General features: G+C 38.3%; 1 protein-coding gene across 3 annotated transcripts in view; it reads right to left on the minus strand.

The window, feature by feature from the left end:
• The window catches only part of GALNT1 (polypeptide N-acetylgalactosaminyltransferase 1), a 96,384-nt gene that overhangs the window by 46,378 nt on the left and 31,817 nt on the right, over positions 1-18,189 (minus strand). For all 3 annotated transcript variants that reach the window (XM_037508652.2, XM_054694098.1, XM_054694097.1), the window contains 2 exons: positions 5,234-5,480; positions 1,703-1,877 (listed from right to left, as the gene is read on the minus strand). In XM_037508652.2, coding sequence (XP_037364549.1) covers positions 1,703-1,877; positions 5,234-5,372 — 314 coding nt within the window. In that variant the 5' untranslated portion in view covers positions 5,373-5,480. The remainder of the gene's footprint in view (positions 1-1,702; positions 1,878-5,233; positions 5,481-18,189) is intronic.

The following is an 18,189-nucleotide window of genomic DNA, read 5'->3' on the forward strand; positions in this document are numbered from 1 at the left end:
TTGCTTCCTCCCACCCCCTCAGGTGTAGTCCCCATGGAATTTCCATCCCCAATGCACCTGTGCACCATCACCTCAGTCCCCTGTGCTCCTCCCTCTCTCGCTCTGATCCTTCTCCCTCCTCCTCCCTGCAGTATGTCTCTGGTTTATAATTGTCTGTTTTTGCTTTGTTGTGTTTTGTACTGTTATTATTTTTTTACACTGATGTCTTATTTGGTTCCCTTATATTCCTGCTATAAGTGAAACCTTCCGATATTTTTCTTTTTCCTTCTGGCTTATTTCACTGAGCATAATTCCTTCTAGCTCCGTCCACATTGCTGCGAATGGCATGAGTTTATCTTTTTTGATTGCTAAATAATATTCCATTGTGTATATATATCACATCTTCATGATCCAGTCATCTATATATTTTTTAAATGGTTGTAATGTTTTCTGAGTTCAAGAGATTAATGTTTTTAAGTTTTTTCTTCATGAATAGTCTTTGCTTCTTCCAACTTGCTTATTTCTCTACTTTTGACTACATTTTTAATGTTTGAGGGTTTTCTAGTATATCTAGAATTCCTGAGTTATCTTTTTGATATAAAAATGGAAGACCAAAAAACTGAATATAAATTCTGACTATATAAGTAAGGCTTACTGAATTTCCATTTGGTGATAGCTAGACAGCACTGAGACTTTAATCCCTGTGCCACCAGGGAGGCCCTAAATTTCCATTTGGATGATCAGGTTGTGCCTTTAAGTTGGACAAAGTCTGATATCAGTTGTTTGTAATTTTCTTTTTTTCCTATGATTAGTCCAATTCTGTTGAGAAGATCTTCCAACCCCGGAAGGCTAAGACTTTAGTGACATTCATGAGAGTCAAAGGAGGCAAAGTGGCAAGGGCTGTAGGCAATGTAGGGATGTAAGTTCATTTAGTCTCCTGTTTTTTGTGTAGTTCCCCTGCTTTTATCTGGCCCTGTTGTTCATCAGTATAGATATGTATACTCTATTTCTTTCCCCAATACATACTAAATAGAAATGAGAGATTATGTCTGCCAACACATTGACAAGAATGTCATGAGAGCTTTATTCATAATAGTTAAAAAGAAGCAGCAACCCAAATACCTATAAATGTATAAGCAAACTATTGGTGGTATGTTTAATAACAAACCGCTACACTGCATTGAAAAAAAATAAATTTTTGATAAATTCAACAATATCATAAAAGTATACTGTACAGATGCATGACAAGTCAAAACAAAGACAAAATTCATCTATGTTTAAGAGGTCAAAGTAATGCTTATCTCTAGAGATCAGAATACTGACAGGAAGGAAACATGAGAGAACTTTTAAGGGAGATGAAAATGTTCTATATTTTGATTTGCTATGGTTAGATACATATGTAAAGTTCAGTAGTCTGTGCACTTGTGGTTGTATTCACTTCAGTTACAAAGAATATTTTTCAGAAAGTTAACCATATGAATGTATTGATAATAGTAAAGTTTTAAACCCCTTACTAATGTATTAAGATAACCAATTATTTTCCATGGCCTATAATACATAGTCCTAATGATCAATAGTTACTTGAGGTGTTTTTTTAATAAGGACCTAATTATTTTTTATGTGTGGTAAGGAGTAACTCAGTGATGTAACATTCATTTACTGGGAATTCAGAATATGCCTTTCATTCAAATTAAATATTATCAGGACCGCATTAGGTACTTACCCTTCTAACCTAACATCTGGTAAAGATCTGTTGAGTGCAATCATCTCACTTGCCATTAAATTGAACTGATTGATTTTAAACATCTCTTTCATCTTTTCTTGATCATCTTTAGGAATGACGACTGGTTTCCCCATTTCTCCAGGACCTTCATGAGGCTTTTGTACTGGCTCTAGAACTAAGAATAAGAAGGAATCTTAACTAACATTAATTTTATAGCAATTGATTTATGTTTCTGTTTAACACTTGAATTTAAACTGTACCAATAACCAGTCATTTCCGAAACCAGCCACACCTAATCTGATCCTCCACAAGGTGCTCTCCAACAGTGTCTCTTTCCCCTAACTCCACACACATACTTGGTGCAATCTCAAGTACAGGCAAGGCATAAGCTATTTATATCCTCCAATTCATACTGTAGGACATCTCTACCAGCACCTCTAGCAAAAAAACTTATTCACCCACCTTCTCATCAAAGCTGGTCCATCTCTGGGGGTCTTACCATGTACCAATTCATCCAAATAGGGAACCTGAGAGTTATCTCAGACTTTTCACTTTCTCATTACCTACCTTCAATAGCTTCTCATATTATATAAATCCCACTGCTTGCATAATTGTCATAGATTTTATTTCCTTTCCACCCCCAGTGTCATTTTAGTGTAGGCCCCAAAAGCTTCTCCAATTTCCAAAACATCCTCACACCCAATCTCTGCTCTTCTGGTACATCAGCCACAAGGCCACCAAACTTTCTTCTGAAAGTCAGGGTCCTATGTACTGCCGTGTTTAAAATCCCGATGGCACTCCATGCCTACAGGATGAAGTCCAAAACCTTTAGCATGTCATATAAGCCTTTGCTAATCTCCCAAACTTCATCTTGTACTCTTTCCTCGCATTCTCCTATCCATCAACTCTGTGTTCTCACTTGCTCATCTCACACAAGCTTCTTTCCTTTGCTTAGAAGGCAGTGGCCTATTCCATTAAACCTAACAAATACCAACTCACCTTGACACTGCTCAACTTGAACATTACCTCCTTCCTATACATTCTCAGATGCCCCATGTTTCCTCCTTTCTCTCCTGTACAAACCTCTAGCATATTTACTTCATCAGAATTTTGCTATTATTATTTCCCTCCAATTAGACTGTAAGTACCCCTAAATTAGACATTCCTACTTTTTTTCTTCAACTATGTAACAGTGCATCTAAAACACTGCCTAACACATATCATAGTTTAACAAGCATTCATTGAGTAGATCTTCATGTTCTATAGGTCCTTGTCTTTCTTTCATATCTTTGCAGTTAAGAGAGAATACCATTGAGCTTCCATTATAAATAGCAATGAATTAAGGTGGGGTAAAAGGAAAGTTAAACTATTGCATTTGGGGAAAGAATAACCATGTTTTTCAGCAGTGAATGGCAATAGCTGCCCTTTGTCTTAAATGTAGACAGGGAGATAAAGCTCTAACAACAATTAAGGAGGCAGGCCTCTCTGGTGGCACAAGGGGTTAAGCACCACACTGTGAAGCTATCCACAGCCTCTGCAGCACGAGTTCGAATCCCGGCCAGCCAGAGAGAAACCCACATGGCACAGCAGACCTCTCCTGTCTCGCCTGCTGCTCCCCTCAGCAGTGTTTCAGTCAGTCTGCCTGTTTTGTTCCCCACTCTGTCTCCAGTGAATCCTCTCACCCCCGCATCCTCATCTCTGGCCTGTACCCCAGCTCTTGTATGAATAAATAAATAAATCTTAAAAATAAAAAAATAAACAATTAAGGAGGCAGTGTTTTGTTACCCAACAAAGTTACTAAACATCAGGGTGATAAAGTAAACCAAGGGGAAGTCTGCAAATTAATAGGCTTAGAATAAAAATATGTTTATAACAACTTACAGGGAAATTTTAAAGTTAGGTGTTAGCATAGGAATTATAAGAGCTCAGTGCAAGAAAGTGAGCCTAATTTTTAGGCAAATTTCCCAAGAAGAAATTAACAGAACTGTTTATATAATCTCATCCACAAAAATCACAAAAAGTAGGCAGTTACCAATACAAATAATCTTAAATTTTGTATTTCAGGGGACCATGTGCTCTCATTATAAAAATGAAAAATATTTGTATTAGGCTATATACTCAAAATTTATGTTAAAACAACAGAATAATCATTTGCATGTAATTCCTAAAAATAGTAGGATAATGTATATCCAGATAATCAGTAACTAATAACAGAGCATTCAGGACCCTGACTTGAAAAACAAGTCACCTTGGGCCTCCCCGGTGGCGCAGCGGTTGAGCGCTGGGTTGCGAAGCAGCCCGCAGCCTCTGCAGTGCCGGTTCAATCCCCGGCTGCTCCCCGGGCCACCGGAGGAGGGTCCCACATGGCGCACAGACCTCTCCTGCCGCCCGCTGCTCCCCTCAGCAGTGTACTTCGGTCCTTCTGCCTGCTCTGCTCCCCGCTCTGGCTCTGGTGAATTCTCTCACCCTCCTGCGCTTCTGACTGTACCCAGTGCTTGTATAAATAGATAAAATAAATAAATAAATAAATAAATACAAAAAGAAAAACAAGTCACCTTAATACATCTAAAAATAAATAAATAAATAAGCAAAAGGCAGCATTTGTTTACTGGTTTGAGCACAAGGAATTTAAAACTGCATTTTCCATGTGTCCTCTGCCAAAAATTTGTATTTCCAACCTAGGTCCTCATATTTGTGTTTCCTTTCTTTTCCATACCAAATATTGCTATGTTCTGACTGCAGTCCCTATTCTGATGCCTGATCTTTTCAAAAGCCCTTATTGCCAGTGCTAAGTGGAACTATTTACAGCAGTAACGAAAAGAACTATCTAGATCACACCTATCTAGAATGAGTTCTTCCCTTAGGACTTAGTGGGAAGGCAGAAGTCGTCTCTTTTGATATCTGATAATGCAATCTTAAAACTCCACTCGGCATTATGACATCAGACTAACCTGTATAATTTTGACAGTCCTTATATGAGATTCCCTACATTATTTGGTAATAGTATATATCTTGCAGAAACCTAACTACATTTAACATTGAACACAATAATTGAATTTAGTAATTCTACACATAATACTTGAATAGTTTTAACTATCAGAAGAACACACTGGAGGGCCTCCCCTGGTGGCACAGGCGGTTGAGAGCCATGCTGTGAAGCTGTTGGCAGCCTGCAGAGCCAGTTCGATCCCATCGGGTCCCACATGGCACAGCAGACCTCTCCTGTCTCGCCTGCTGCGCCCCTCAGCAGTACATTTCAGTCAGTCTGCCTGTTCTGTTCCCCACTCTGTCTCTGGTGAATCCTCTTATCCTCCCGTACATCTAGCTTGTACCTTGGTTCTTGTATAACTAAATAAATCTTAAAAAAAAAACAACACACACTGGAGAATTGCTGGAAATACAATCATCATATACAGGAAGACTACAGGGATTACTGTTAATCTAAAAGTTAAAAATTTACAGTATCTATATTAGTTAGTAAACAGTGACATACTTATTAAAACAAAGGTATTATTATAAAATGTCACTTACTATCCCCAGCAGGAAGTCCTCTCTCCTTTTTTTCATCACATTTGTTGCATTCACTGAAGTAAAGCAGCAGGAACATATCCAAGAGTACCCAAATCAAGGAGGTGGCTAGGACCACCTTACAATACGCAAATTTTCTCATGGCACTTTAGTCAAATGCAAAATTTTAAAATATATATATATATATATAAATATACAAAGATCATGAAAATTATTCCAATCCCATTTCATCAGAAATTATGTTCATAACCTATAAAGAGAAAAAGAAAATATTAACTTAAAATTTTTAGAACCTAGAAAATGAACTGTAAGATTTATTTAATATGCACATGAAATATAACTTGAATATAGAAAAATACTTGGAAAATACATGAAAATTACTAGTATCAAAAATCTACAGATAACTCCTACAAATCACCTCACAGGAAAATGGGTAAAATATGTAAACAGACATCTTGCAGAAAGGACACGTGAATAGCTAATAAACACGTGAAGAGTGCGCAATTCACCGCAATGAAGAAAAGGCATTAAAGCACAATGAACTATTTCATATCCATCAAAAGGAGAACTTAAATGCCTTTTATTCAATGGCTACATTAAATCTCATGGCAGAAGCTAAGCCATTAATTGTTACAGAAGTTTAAGAAACCAGTGATTCCCAGTCGATTTCAATCACTCACATTCAGTTCCCAGGACCCAAGGATTAGTATGAGTCCTCCTAGTAGCCTGTACTACAACATTTTATTGAGCTAAATCTTGTCCCTCTGTCTCACTGAATTCTAATTTAAAAAAATGGTACAGTTACTAGACTTTCAGAAACAGACGCACGGAATGTACAATGGAAAAGAAAAGGGTCATAAGATCTGAAACTTAACCTGGGTTCTGACAATTTTACAGACTTCCCTAATCTTTAGTTTTATTACCCACCCATGTTCCCATCCCCCAATCTGTTAAAATATTATGAGAAAATTACTGGAGGAACTGTCACCAAATTTGTAAGGTTGTTTGGGAATAGTTCGACTAGAAACATTTTGAGGACAAAGAAATCATCTTGGGGAGCAATAGAACAGTCTAAGGGACCTCAGATAAGGATGAAGTCACCCCACTCGGCCACTGCCACTGAGGGTCCAAGGCCTGTGTCACTGCTGACCAGCAGAGACAAGTCAAGTGCATTTAGATGAGGCGGATCACACACTTAGTAGATGTGACCCACAGTGAAAACCTTAAGAGCAGATGCTCTGAATATCCAGCTGATGGGCAATGTAGCAGATTCTTATGAAGGCGAACATGTGTGGTATGTTCGTTCTATGGATGGCAGAACAATTCAGGATGGAGAGCATATCTATGAAAAAGATAAACTAGTTCTTGCCTACTTCACAAAGTTGCCAGAAGGCAACTTAGAAAGACTCTCGAAAATATTAAGTGCTACTTAAGAAGTTTCATTTCTGCCCATTTCTCTGGAGTCTTTGATCTCTTCCTTATCTTCCTCCTTTCATCAAATCAAAATTCACTCACTGCACAGCAAGACCAGGGATGCTGCTGTCATATTATTCTTGCTTCAAAATCACATTTACTGAATATCTGATATTGTGTCATATTTGGTAACTTAAAGTCTGTATAAATTTGTATCAACTCCTTTTTAATTTTTCCGCAGTTAGAGTCTAAAAATGCAGTGGGTATATGTTTGTTTAGGAGAGGGATATACAGAAAACAGAAGGCACAGGGAGAAAGTAAGATAAAAGGGAGGCAAAATCTTTGGGTTCAACAGAGTCCTTACAGCAAAAGCACAAATTAAAAAAAAAGAAGCCTGATCAACTGCATATATCATTTAAATCTGTTCTTCAAAAGGATGGTTAAAAAGAAAAAAACTAATTACAGATTGGGATAAAATATTTATAAATGACATCTGATAAATGACATATCCAGAATATAAAAAGAACCCTCAAAAAAAATCCAATAAAGTGAGCAAAATGTTTGAATTGTCACTTCACCCAAAAAATGATGTAGCTGGGAAATAAGCACAGGAAAATCGATGCTCAACATCATTATCTATTAGGTAACTGCATATTAAGAACATAACGAAACACTACCACGCACCAATATAAATGGCTAATGTGAAAAATAAAAATATCCAATGCTAGCACAACTGGAACATCCTCATTGTAGTAGTTGTCATATGACTGTGTCCATTAGTCCTAGCTAAAAAACTACACCCAAAAAGGTGAATTTTACTGTAAGTAAACTCAACCTCAATAAACTTAAAATAAGTAAATATAGGTTTAAAATTCATTTCAAGCACTCTCCGACCGGCAGAGACGAGGGAAACAACAAACCAAAACGCCCAACAAGAAAAACGGATGCAGCAAGTGGGACTGTGAGTGGAAAGGAACTATTTCAGCCACCACACCCCGTGAACGGGAGCTGAGGCGAACCCTGCAGGATCCGCCGCGGAGGTGAGCTCCAGGCGCCAGTAAAGAGAGCCCCGCCCACCAGGAGGAGCCCAGCACCAGCACACAGCCCCAGCCGCCCGGTAAGCTTGCGCGAAAGCGGCGCTCGGATTGCAGCTGCCCAGGGCCCTGCGCCTGCGACCTAGGCTTGCGGGGAGACGGCGGAGGCCCTCCCTGAGTGAGCAGGAACAAGGTGCCCAGGCAGGGGAGCGGGATTCAAAAGGCGCCATTCCCGCGCCACTGATCTGGGCTATAGCCCGCGTCCTGGAACTGAGGGCTTTGGAACTGAGACCCGGGCGGAGGCCCTCCCTGAGTGAGCAGGAACAAGGCGCCCAGGCAGGGGAGCGGGATTCAAAAGGCGCCATTCCCGCGCCACTGATCTGGGCTACAGCCCGCGTCCTGGAACTGAGGGCTTTGGAACTGAGACCCGGGGCACGAAATTAGGGGCGTGGGTTCCCCACGACGGTGGGGCACAAGGCAGACACAGCACCCCAAAGCCGTTGAGGTGTACCCTACCATCCCCGCTCTGCTCCCTGTCCCACGGGGTGGAAAATCAGCTCCCCAAGGGCTCTAGGAGAGATCTCTGGTGCCACCTAGCGACTTGACCCCAGCACAGGCTACTGAAGGAGCTAGTGGCCAGCTGGGGAGTTAGCCCACACCGGGCCCCTTCTGAACAAGTAGTCTGAGCCCACAGGGAGAGCGAGCACCCACAGCCGGGGCAGACCAGGCGCGCAGAATAGTGTGCCTGAGACCAGAAGCGCAGGGAGTGTGTCCCACATCACCATTTTAGAACAGGGACATTTCTTCAGTAAAGACTACCTGCAGAAGGCTTCCTCAGGAGCCAGAGGTGAGCGGGGGAAGTTCGCCCACGCCAGACCCCCTCTGGCCTGCAGTCCAAGCCCAGAGGGGAGCAGGAACCCACCGCCGGGGCAGACCAGGCGCACAGGGGAGTGTGTCCCCACATCGGCATTTTAGAACAGGGACCTTTCTCCAGTAAAGGCTGCTTGAAACTGACAGATGACTCCTGGAAGAACCAGAGGGGAACAGAGAAGCCCACCCAAGATGCCGGCAAGTCCCAACAACACAGTGTCCCAACGCATACGGCAAATTAGAAAACAGACAGTAGGGAGGAGAAGAACCACACGCAACCTAGCAACTCTCCAGAGAAAAAGCACACCACAAAAAGAAAGCCAGCCCCCAGATTGCAACGACAATAACTTGGAAGAATTTCTGAGCCTTCCAGAAAGAGAATTTAAAATTGCCGTGATTAAAAAACTGACAGAAGTCATAAAGGAAAACAATGATAAGGGAAAAATAATCAACGATCAGAAGAATGCAATTGAGTCCCTAGAGAGGGAAAACAATGGTCAGAAGAAAGAAATTTAGTCCCTAAAGAGGGAAGTAAAAGAAATGCAGGAGATCAAAGAATTAATGGAAGAACTAAAGAATTCTGGGAAAAGCAATGAAAGCAGAATAGATGAAATGGAAGAACGAATAAGTAATCTTGAAGACACAGAAATAAAAAGAACCAAAACAGAGAAGGAAAGAGAAGTACGAAGGAAAAAGAACGAAGAAAGACTTCGGGAACTATCGGACTCCATGAGGAAAGGAAATATAAGAGTTATAGGAATACCAGAAGGAGAGGAGAGAGATGTAGGAACAGAGAAAATATTCAAAGAGATAATTGAAGAGAACTTCCCAAATGTGAAGAAGGAGCTGAAAATTGATATACAAGAAGCAAGAAGAACACCAAACTTCCACGACGAAAGGAAAAATACAGCAAGACACATAATAGTAAAGCTCCCAAGAATCCAGGACAAGGAAAAAATAATGAAGCTGGCAAGAGGGAAGAAACAGATAACATTCAAAGGAAAACCAATCAGGCTGACATCAGACTTCTCCGAAGAAAAACTACGGGCAAGGAGAGAGTGGAGGGACATAGTCAACAGACTCCAAGAAAACAGATGCCAACCAAGAATACTCTATCCCGCAAAGCTCTCCTTCCTCTTTGAAGAAAGAATATGGACCTTCCCAGACAAACAGAAACTCCGGAATTTCATTGCAACTAAACCCCCACTCCAAAAAATACTACAAGGAGTCCTAAAGCCAGAACCTCAGAGCGACGAATAACAATGAAAAGAAGGCCAAAAAAAAAAAAAAAAAGTTATTAAAAGAATAAATAAATAAAATCAAAGGAAAGACAAACACAATGGCAAATACAGATGTTAACATATCAATATTAACTCTAAATGTAAATGGACTAAACTCTTCAATAAAAAGACACAGAGTTGCAGCCTGGATTAAGAAACAAAACCCAACCTTTTGCTGTCTCCAGGAAACACATTTAGCTACAAAAGATAAAAATAGGCTCAAAGTTAAAGGATGGAAAACAATCCTACAAGCAAATGGACCAAAAAAGAAAGCAGGAACAGCTATACTTATATCAGATAAAACAGATTTCAAACTCAAAAAGATAAAAAGAGACCCCAATGGTCACTACATTATGATCAAGGGGACAATACTTCAAGAAGAAATAACACTCATTAACATATACTCACCAAACGAAGGAGCACCAAAATATATCAGACAACTGTTGTCCTCTCTGAAAACAGACATCAGAGAAAACACATACGTAGTGGGAGACTTCAACACACCACTATCAACAATGGATAGATCAACAAGACAAAAAATAAGTAAAGAAACCAAAGCTCTAAATAAAGACCTAGAGCAATTGGGCTTAACAGACATCTATAGAACACTAAACCCCAAAAAAACGGAGTACACATTTTTCTCAAGCGCACACGGATCATTCTCCAGGATCGATCACATACTGGGGCACAAGACAAACATCAACAGATACACCAAGATTGAAATCATATCAACCATCTTTTCTGACCATGAAGGCATCAAACTAGAAATAAACCATAAAAAGAAGGCAAGGAACTTTCCTACCTCATGGAGATTAAAAACCACACTACTGGAAGACCATTGGACTAATGAGGAGATCAAAGAAGAAATTAAAAAATTTTTTGAATTGAACGACAAGGAGGACACCAATATCCTAAATGTATGGGATGCAGCAAAAGCAGTAATAAGAGGAAAATATATAGCAATAGAAGCTCACATCAAGAAACAAGAAAGAACGCAAAGAAACAACCTAATCTCGAAGCTCAAAGATCTAGAAAAAGAACAACAAGAAAACCCCAAAACCAGTAGAAGAAAAGAAATAATAAAAACCAAAGCAGAAATAAATGAAATTGAAACTAAAAAAACAATCCAAAAGATCAATGAAACCAAGAGCTGGTTCTTTGAAAAAATCAATAAAATAGACAAACCCCTAGCCAGGCTCACAAAGGAAAAAAGGGAGAAAGCACAAATAAACAGGATCATCAATGAAAGAGGAGAAATCACAACGGACACAGCAGAAATCAAAAGAATAATCAGTAACTACTATGAACAGTTATATGGAAACAAGTTTAACAATCTAGAGGAGATGGACAAATTCCTACAACTCTACAATCACCCAAAGCTAGATAAAGAAGAAATAGAACACCTAAACAGACCAATTACAATTAGCGAAATTGAAATGGTAATCAAAAACCTCCCCAAAAACAAAAGCCCAGGACCTGATGGATTTACAAATGAATTCTACCAAACATTCAGAGACGAATTAGTGCCTATCCTTCACAAACTCTTCCAAAAAATTGAGAAGGAAGGGACAATACCAAACACGTTCTATGAAGCCAACATTACACTAATACCAAAACCGAACAAGGACAACACAAAAAAGGAAAACTACAGGCCAATCTCCCTAATGAACACTGATGCAAAAATCCTCAATAAAATTTTAGCTATCAGAATCCAACAATGTATCCATAAGATAATTCACCACGACCAAGTTGGATTCATTCCAGGGGCACAAGGATGGTTTAACATCCGAAAATCAATCAACGTTATCCAACACATCAACAAAAAGAAACATAAAAACCATATGATAATATCAATAGATGCTGAGAAAGCTTTCGACAAAGTGCAACACCCATTCATGATAAAAGCCCTTGAAGTTCTTGGGATACAAGGAACATACCTTAACATCATAAAGGCCATCTATGACAAGCCAACAGCCAGTATCATTCTCAATGGTGAAAAGCTGAAAGCAATTCCATTAAGATCTGGAACAAGACAAGGATGTCCACTCTCACCATTGCTTTTCAATATAATACTGGAAGTCCTAGCCAGGGCAATAAGACAAGAGAAAGACATCCAAGGAATCCAAATAGGAAAAGAAGAAGTCAAACTATCACTATTTGCAGACGATATGATATTATACATAGAGAACCCCAAAAACTCCACAGAAAAGCTAATTCAACTCATCAATCAGTTCAGTAAAGTGGCAGGATACAAAATCAACACGCAAAAGTCAGTAGCCTTCCTATACACAAACAATAAATCTGAAGAAGAAGAAATCGAAAAGACCATCCCTTTTGTTATTGAAACAAAAAAAATCAAATATTTGGGAATAAATCTAACAAAAGAGGTAAAGGACCTATACAAAGAAAACTATAAAACACTGTTAAAAGAAATAGAAGAAGACACAAAGAAATGGAGAGACATCCCCTGCTCATGGATTGGAAGAATAAACATTATTAAAATGGCCATCCTTCCAAAAGCAATATACAGATTCAATGCTATTCCAATCAAAATTTCAATGTCATTCTTCAAAGAAATAGAAAAATTATTGATGAAATTCATATGGAATCACAAAAAACCCCGAATAGCCAAAGCTCTCCTGAAAAAAAAAGAAGGGAATGGAGGCATCAGACTCCCAGACTTCAAACTATACTACAAAGCCATAATCATCAAAACTGCATGGTATTGGAACAAGAACAGACATACAGACCAATGGAATCGAATAGAAAATCCAGAAATAAACCCACAGATTTATGGTCAACTAATCTTTGACAAAGGAGCAAAGACTATGCATTGGAGCAAAGAAAGTTTGTTCAATAAATGGTGCTGGGAAAACTGGGTCGCTACATGCAAAAGAATGAAGCTTGACCACCACCTCACACCATACACAAAAATCAACTCAAAATGGATTAAAGAACTAGACATAAGACCTGAAACCATAAAATATATAGAGGAAATATAGGCGAAACACTACGTGATTTGCACATCAAAGACATCTTTACAGACACATCACCCAAAGCAGTGATAGTGAAGGCAAAGATAAACAGCTGGGACTATATCAAATTAAAGAGCTTTTGCACAGCAAAAGAGACAATAACAAAAACAAAGAGAAACCCCACCAACTGGGAGAACATTTTTGCACCCAACACTAATGATAAAGGACTGATCACAAAAATCTGCAAAGAGCTGATGAGACTCAACAACAACAAAGAAAATAATCCAGTCAAAAAATGGGCAGAAGAGCTTAAAAGAAACTTCTCTGAAGAGGAAATGCAAATGGCCAACAGGCATATGAAAAAATGTTCAACATCACTTGTAATCAGGGAAATGCAAATCAAAACTACCATGAGATACCATCTTACACCAGTGAGAATGGCACATATTAAAAAAACTAGCAACAACAAATGTTGGCGAGGGTGTGGAGAAAAGGAACTCTTCTGCACTGTTGGTGGGAGTGCAAACTGGTCCAACCACTGTGGAAAGCTGTGTGGAGATTTCTGGACCTACTAAACATAGAGCTTCCATATGACCCAGCAATTCCACTCCTAGGTATTTACCCAAAGGACACAGAAACATCAATTCCAAAGAACACCTGCACCCCTATGTTTATAGCAGCACTGTTTACAATAGCTAAGCTTTGGAAACAACCCAAATGCCCAAAAATAGATGACTGGATCAAGAAGATGTGGTACATATATACCATGGAATATTACTCAGCATTCAAAAAAGATAAACACATGCAATTTGCTGCAACATGGATGGCGCTGGAAGGGATCATGCTCAGCGAAATAAGCCAAAAAGAAAAAGAAAAATACCGGATGGTCTCACTCATAGCAGGAATCTAGAAAACTTAAATAATGGACCAGGAAAATGAAAAACTATAAGAAAGTGAAAATCAAAATTCACAAAAAACTATGAACCAGAGACACTTTTAGGGGGCGGGGGCGGGAGGGGAGGGATTGGGGTCAGAATGGGGGGCGGCAATTGTATGGGGAATATAACAATAAAATTTATAAAAAAAAAAAAAATAAAAATAAAAAAAAAATAAATAAAATTCATTTCAAGTTAAAAAAAAAAAAAAATAAGTAAATATATAAACTATATAAATAAATTTACCGAAAATAAACTTGAAAATAAATATGGTGTGGGAAGGATATGTTAAATAAATAAAACTGATTGTAGACAAAAAGGAATTGTTGTGTTTCCGCATATGACACAGATCAGAATTTATCTTAGAAATCACTGAAAGCTCTGAGTCTATTTTGTCCCAACAATAAATTAAAACATTCTAAATGAAATGTTAACTTACCTTAAAAGTTAAAATCAGAATGAATGTCAAAGTACAGTGATCAATTACATCAGTAAATGTCTGACCCTAACCTAGATGTCAGAATCCAAGATTTTCCAAAGATTGATCAACATTTCAAGGGCTTTTCTTTTTTCCTATCACTTACACTAAGACTCTCCAGAAATTTCAAGCATAACAAGAGCCTCAACTCAATAGTACCTGTAAAAGAAAATGAAGCTTCATTCTCTTGGACCCAAAGCTTCAGACATCTGAGTATATCAGAGTTTACCTCCCTTCTCCATAGAACACAGTATTCTCAAGACCTAGACCTGACCACTAACCAGATGTAGTATAAACCAGGCAGAGTTATGAGACAGGAAATTTTCAATAGGTCTATTGATTTCAATTGAAGTTGCAATTTCTGCTGGTATAACAAAGGTTTAAAAAGATGAGTTATCCTCCAACATAATCCTCAAACACAATGCAGGAGAGCCTACATTATTTTATTTCCTAATTAGATATTGCCTATTTCTCAATCAGAACTACAACTGAAGGTATTCATTTACTTATTAATTTTTTTATTCAAGCCACAGAAACTCAGAAAATGCAGGGAATGGATCAAATACAAAAAATACAAAAATAAACAAAATACACAGGCTCCTGCTCTTACGAATATATGGCTCCAGGAAAGCAGGCATTTAGTACAATAGTCACATAAATGTGACTTTCAATTGTGATAACTGTTTTGAAGACAGGTATACAGCACTCTACACATTTGAAACAGAGAGATTTAACTTTGTCAAAAAGACTCCTCAGTAAGACATGATTTGAAGGGGAAAAAATAAGCATTTCAGGCACTGAGTACCCAAAGGCTGCATAGCAGGACAGAGTCAATACTGAAAGGTCAACAAATCAAAGATACGAGAAGAAACTGTGATGTGAGATGAAGCTGGAGATGAATAAAAGTAGGCAGATTCAAGAGGTAAAGGACAAACTCAATGGGATTTAAGGATGAATCAGATGGTGGGAAAGAGAAGGAAATCCTGGCTTTTGCATCTGGATGCAGAGTGGTATGAGTTATTGAATTGCAGCCACTAAAGGAAGACCAAATTTGTTCTCTTTTTTGTTTTTCAGTTTTTTTTTTTCAGTTTTTTTTTTTTTAATTTTATTTTTATATTCCCCATACAATTGCAACCCTAGTCTGCCTGCTCTGTTCCCCACTCTGTCTCTGGTGAATCCTCTCACCCACCACATCTCTGGCCTATACCCCAACTCTTGTATGCATAAGTAAATCAATCTTAAAAAAAATTTAAAAAATTAAAAAATTTGAAAAAAAAAAAAAAAAAAAAAAAAAAAGCAAATGTTAGCGAGTAAAGCTAGATACAAAAGTTGGGGTTTAAAAGAGCATGGGTAGGTTAAGATACATAGACAGAAGGCCCTGTTCTCATACAACCTTCCAGGGCAGAGAGATAACAAAAATCAACACACAAAATAGTTTTTGTGGAGCTTACTTTTCCTTAATTTTCTAGAATGTTGGGCCTCCCCAGTGGCGCAGCAGTTGAGCGCTGGGTTGCGAAGCTGCCCGCAGCCTCTGCAGCACCGGTTCAATCCCCGGCTGCTCCCCGGCCACGGGGCGAGGGTCCCACATGGCGCGCAGACCTCTCCTGCCGCCCGCTGCTCCCCTCAGCAGTGACCTTCGGTCCTTGACCTTCGGTCCTTCTGCCTGCTCTGCTCCCCGCTCTGGCTCTGGTGAATTCTCTCACCCTCCCACGCTTCTGACTGTACCCAGTGCTTGTATAAATAAATAAATAAATCTTTAAAAAAAAATTTTTTTTTCTAGAATGTTGGACTTAATGACTTGCTTCTAACCAATAAAATATGAAGGAAGTGATGGCGTGTGATTTCAAGACTAGTCGGAAAGCACACTACAGTTTCCTCCTAGCTCTCACTCAGATGATACATTCTGGGTAAAGCCAGTGCTATATCAAGTGTCCCTACAGCGAGGTCCGTATGGTGAGAAACTGAAGCCTCTATCAACCGTCAGTAACTTTCTTGACAGGCATGTAAGTGAACCACTCTGGAAACAGTCCCAACCAAGCCTTCAGATGGCTGTAGCTCCACCTGACATTTTGACTGCAACATCTCAAAAGAGCCTTGTCAATACCCCCTCCTAAGCTGCTCCTGCATTTATGACCTAAGAAAATATGAGATGAGTGTTTATTGTTGAAAGTCATATCATCTTGAGATAATTTGTTACTTTATCAATAGGGAACTTCAACAACAAACTTAGATTTGAAAGGAAATTCTTTAACCATAGTAGACATTTAATGATGTAACTCTTGATGCATTTTTTGTAACATTCTGTAAAGTAAGTTAAGCCTCCTATTTAAACTTGAGATCATATTGAATATTCAAACCAGAAGACAAGAAAAGGAATAAGGATTAGAAGAATTATCATTTGCAGGTAGCATGCTTTCTAATCATCAAGATTACTGAATACAAGAGTACCATATAACATCAAGCATGCTCCTATATGAGAGATATAACTAATTAGAACATATAAAGGAAAACTAATCACGTAAGAAATAGCTACGAAAATCCTCAGGCTTGGGGATTAAATTAACAGAAATACAAGACATGGAGAAAACTGAAGACCTTTATTCAAAGAATATAAAAGAACAGGTGACTAACAGATATATCATGTTTAGAGGGAAAAAAATAGCTTCTCAAAATTAATCCATAAATTTAATATAATTTAAATCAAAACCCAAATGAAGGGGGGACTGGATATATTATAAAGCAAAAACATCTAAAACCAGGCAGTACCCAGAAACAAGACCAAATATGTGTGGAAAACTAGAAAGGTGCTAATATTAAAGATTAGTACCATCAAAGTAGCCAAAATGATGTGTAAACAAATGGGGGGACAGTGTGCCAGTAAAATTTTATTTACGAGCGTTGAAATTTGAATTTCATCTAACTTTCACATTACAAAATATTTTTTTGACATTTAAAAATATTGAAAACCTTTCTTAACCTATGAGTTGTCATACCAGCTCTACAGTACAATACTAGGGGGTATAAGGCCATAGGGAATGCATATTTTCAATATGAATAAATACAACCAATTTATTTTTTCAGTGTAGAGGGCTACTGATACTTTGGTGGTGGGCATGGTATACATTTGAAGAGGTATAAAACATACAGTGTTGTAATCCAACATTACCTCAATAAAAATAATTTGGTTTGCCGTAATACCTACTTCTCTGATTATTTTTCATAAGCTAAATAATAATAATAATCACAATCTCCTTAGGTGAACAGTCAGTGTACAGGATAAAAGTTAACATAGTAGATCTGAGATTGCTATCTTAGAAAAGGCTTGTTTGCAAGTTTTGCCCTTGGTTCTAGAAACTTGGGTGATAAACAGTTCCCTAAAAGAAATAAAACACAGTGCAAATATAAGTATAGCTCACTGCACCTAAATTGTACAAATACTATGGTTTGTGCGAAACATCTGCTTTCCTTCTGGAAGCATGAAATGTTGGTATATGCTCAGCTGAGGGCGCCTACGGAACCAGTGCCAATAAAAACTTTGGCACTGAGTCTTTACGTTTCCCCAGCAGACAACACTTCATAGTGTTGTCACAATTCTTGCTGGAGGAATTAAGTACATCCTGTGTGATTCCACTGGGAGAAGACTTTAATCTTCATCACAATATACTTTTTCTCTTTCCAGTATGTTTTTACATCCTTTTGCTACAATAAAACTTAGCTGTTAGTATGATTATGAGCTGAATTTTGTGATACCTCCCTCTTAATCACTGAAGCTGCATATGGCCTTGGAACTACCAATACAATCAATATATTAAAACAAAAATAAATGTCTATTACACCAACTACTGAAATTCAAATTTGGGTTCAAATTTAAATTCCAATACTTATTATTATTAGTTATATAATCCTGGTAACACTACTTTATTTGCATATACCTGAGCCTCTTTATTCCTCCACGTGAGAAAAACACACCCATA

The sequence above is a fragment of the Talpa occidentalis genome, unplaced genomic scaffold (assembly GCF_014898055.3).
Source record: "Talpa occidentalis isolate TD23 unplaced genomic scaffold, MPIMG_talOcc4v2.1 talOcc4.13, whole genome shotgun sequence".
NCBI lineage: Eukaryota > Metazoa > Chordata > Mammalia > Eulipotyphla > Talpidae > Talpa > Talpa occidentalis.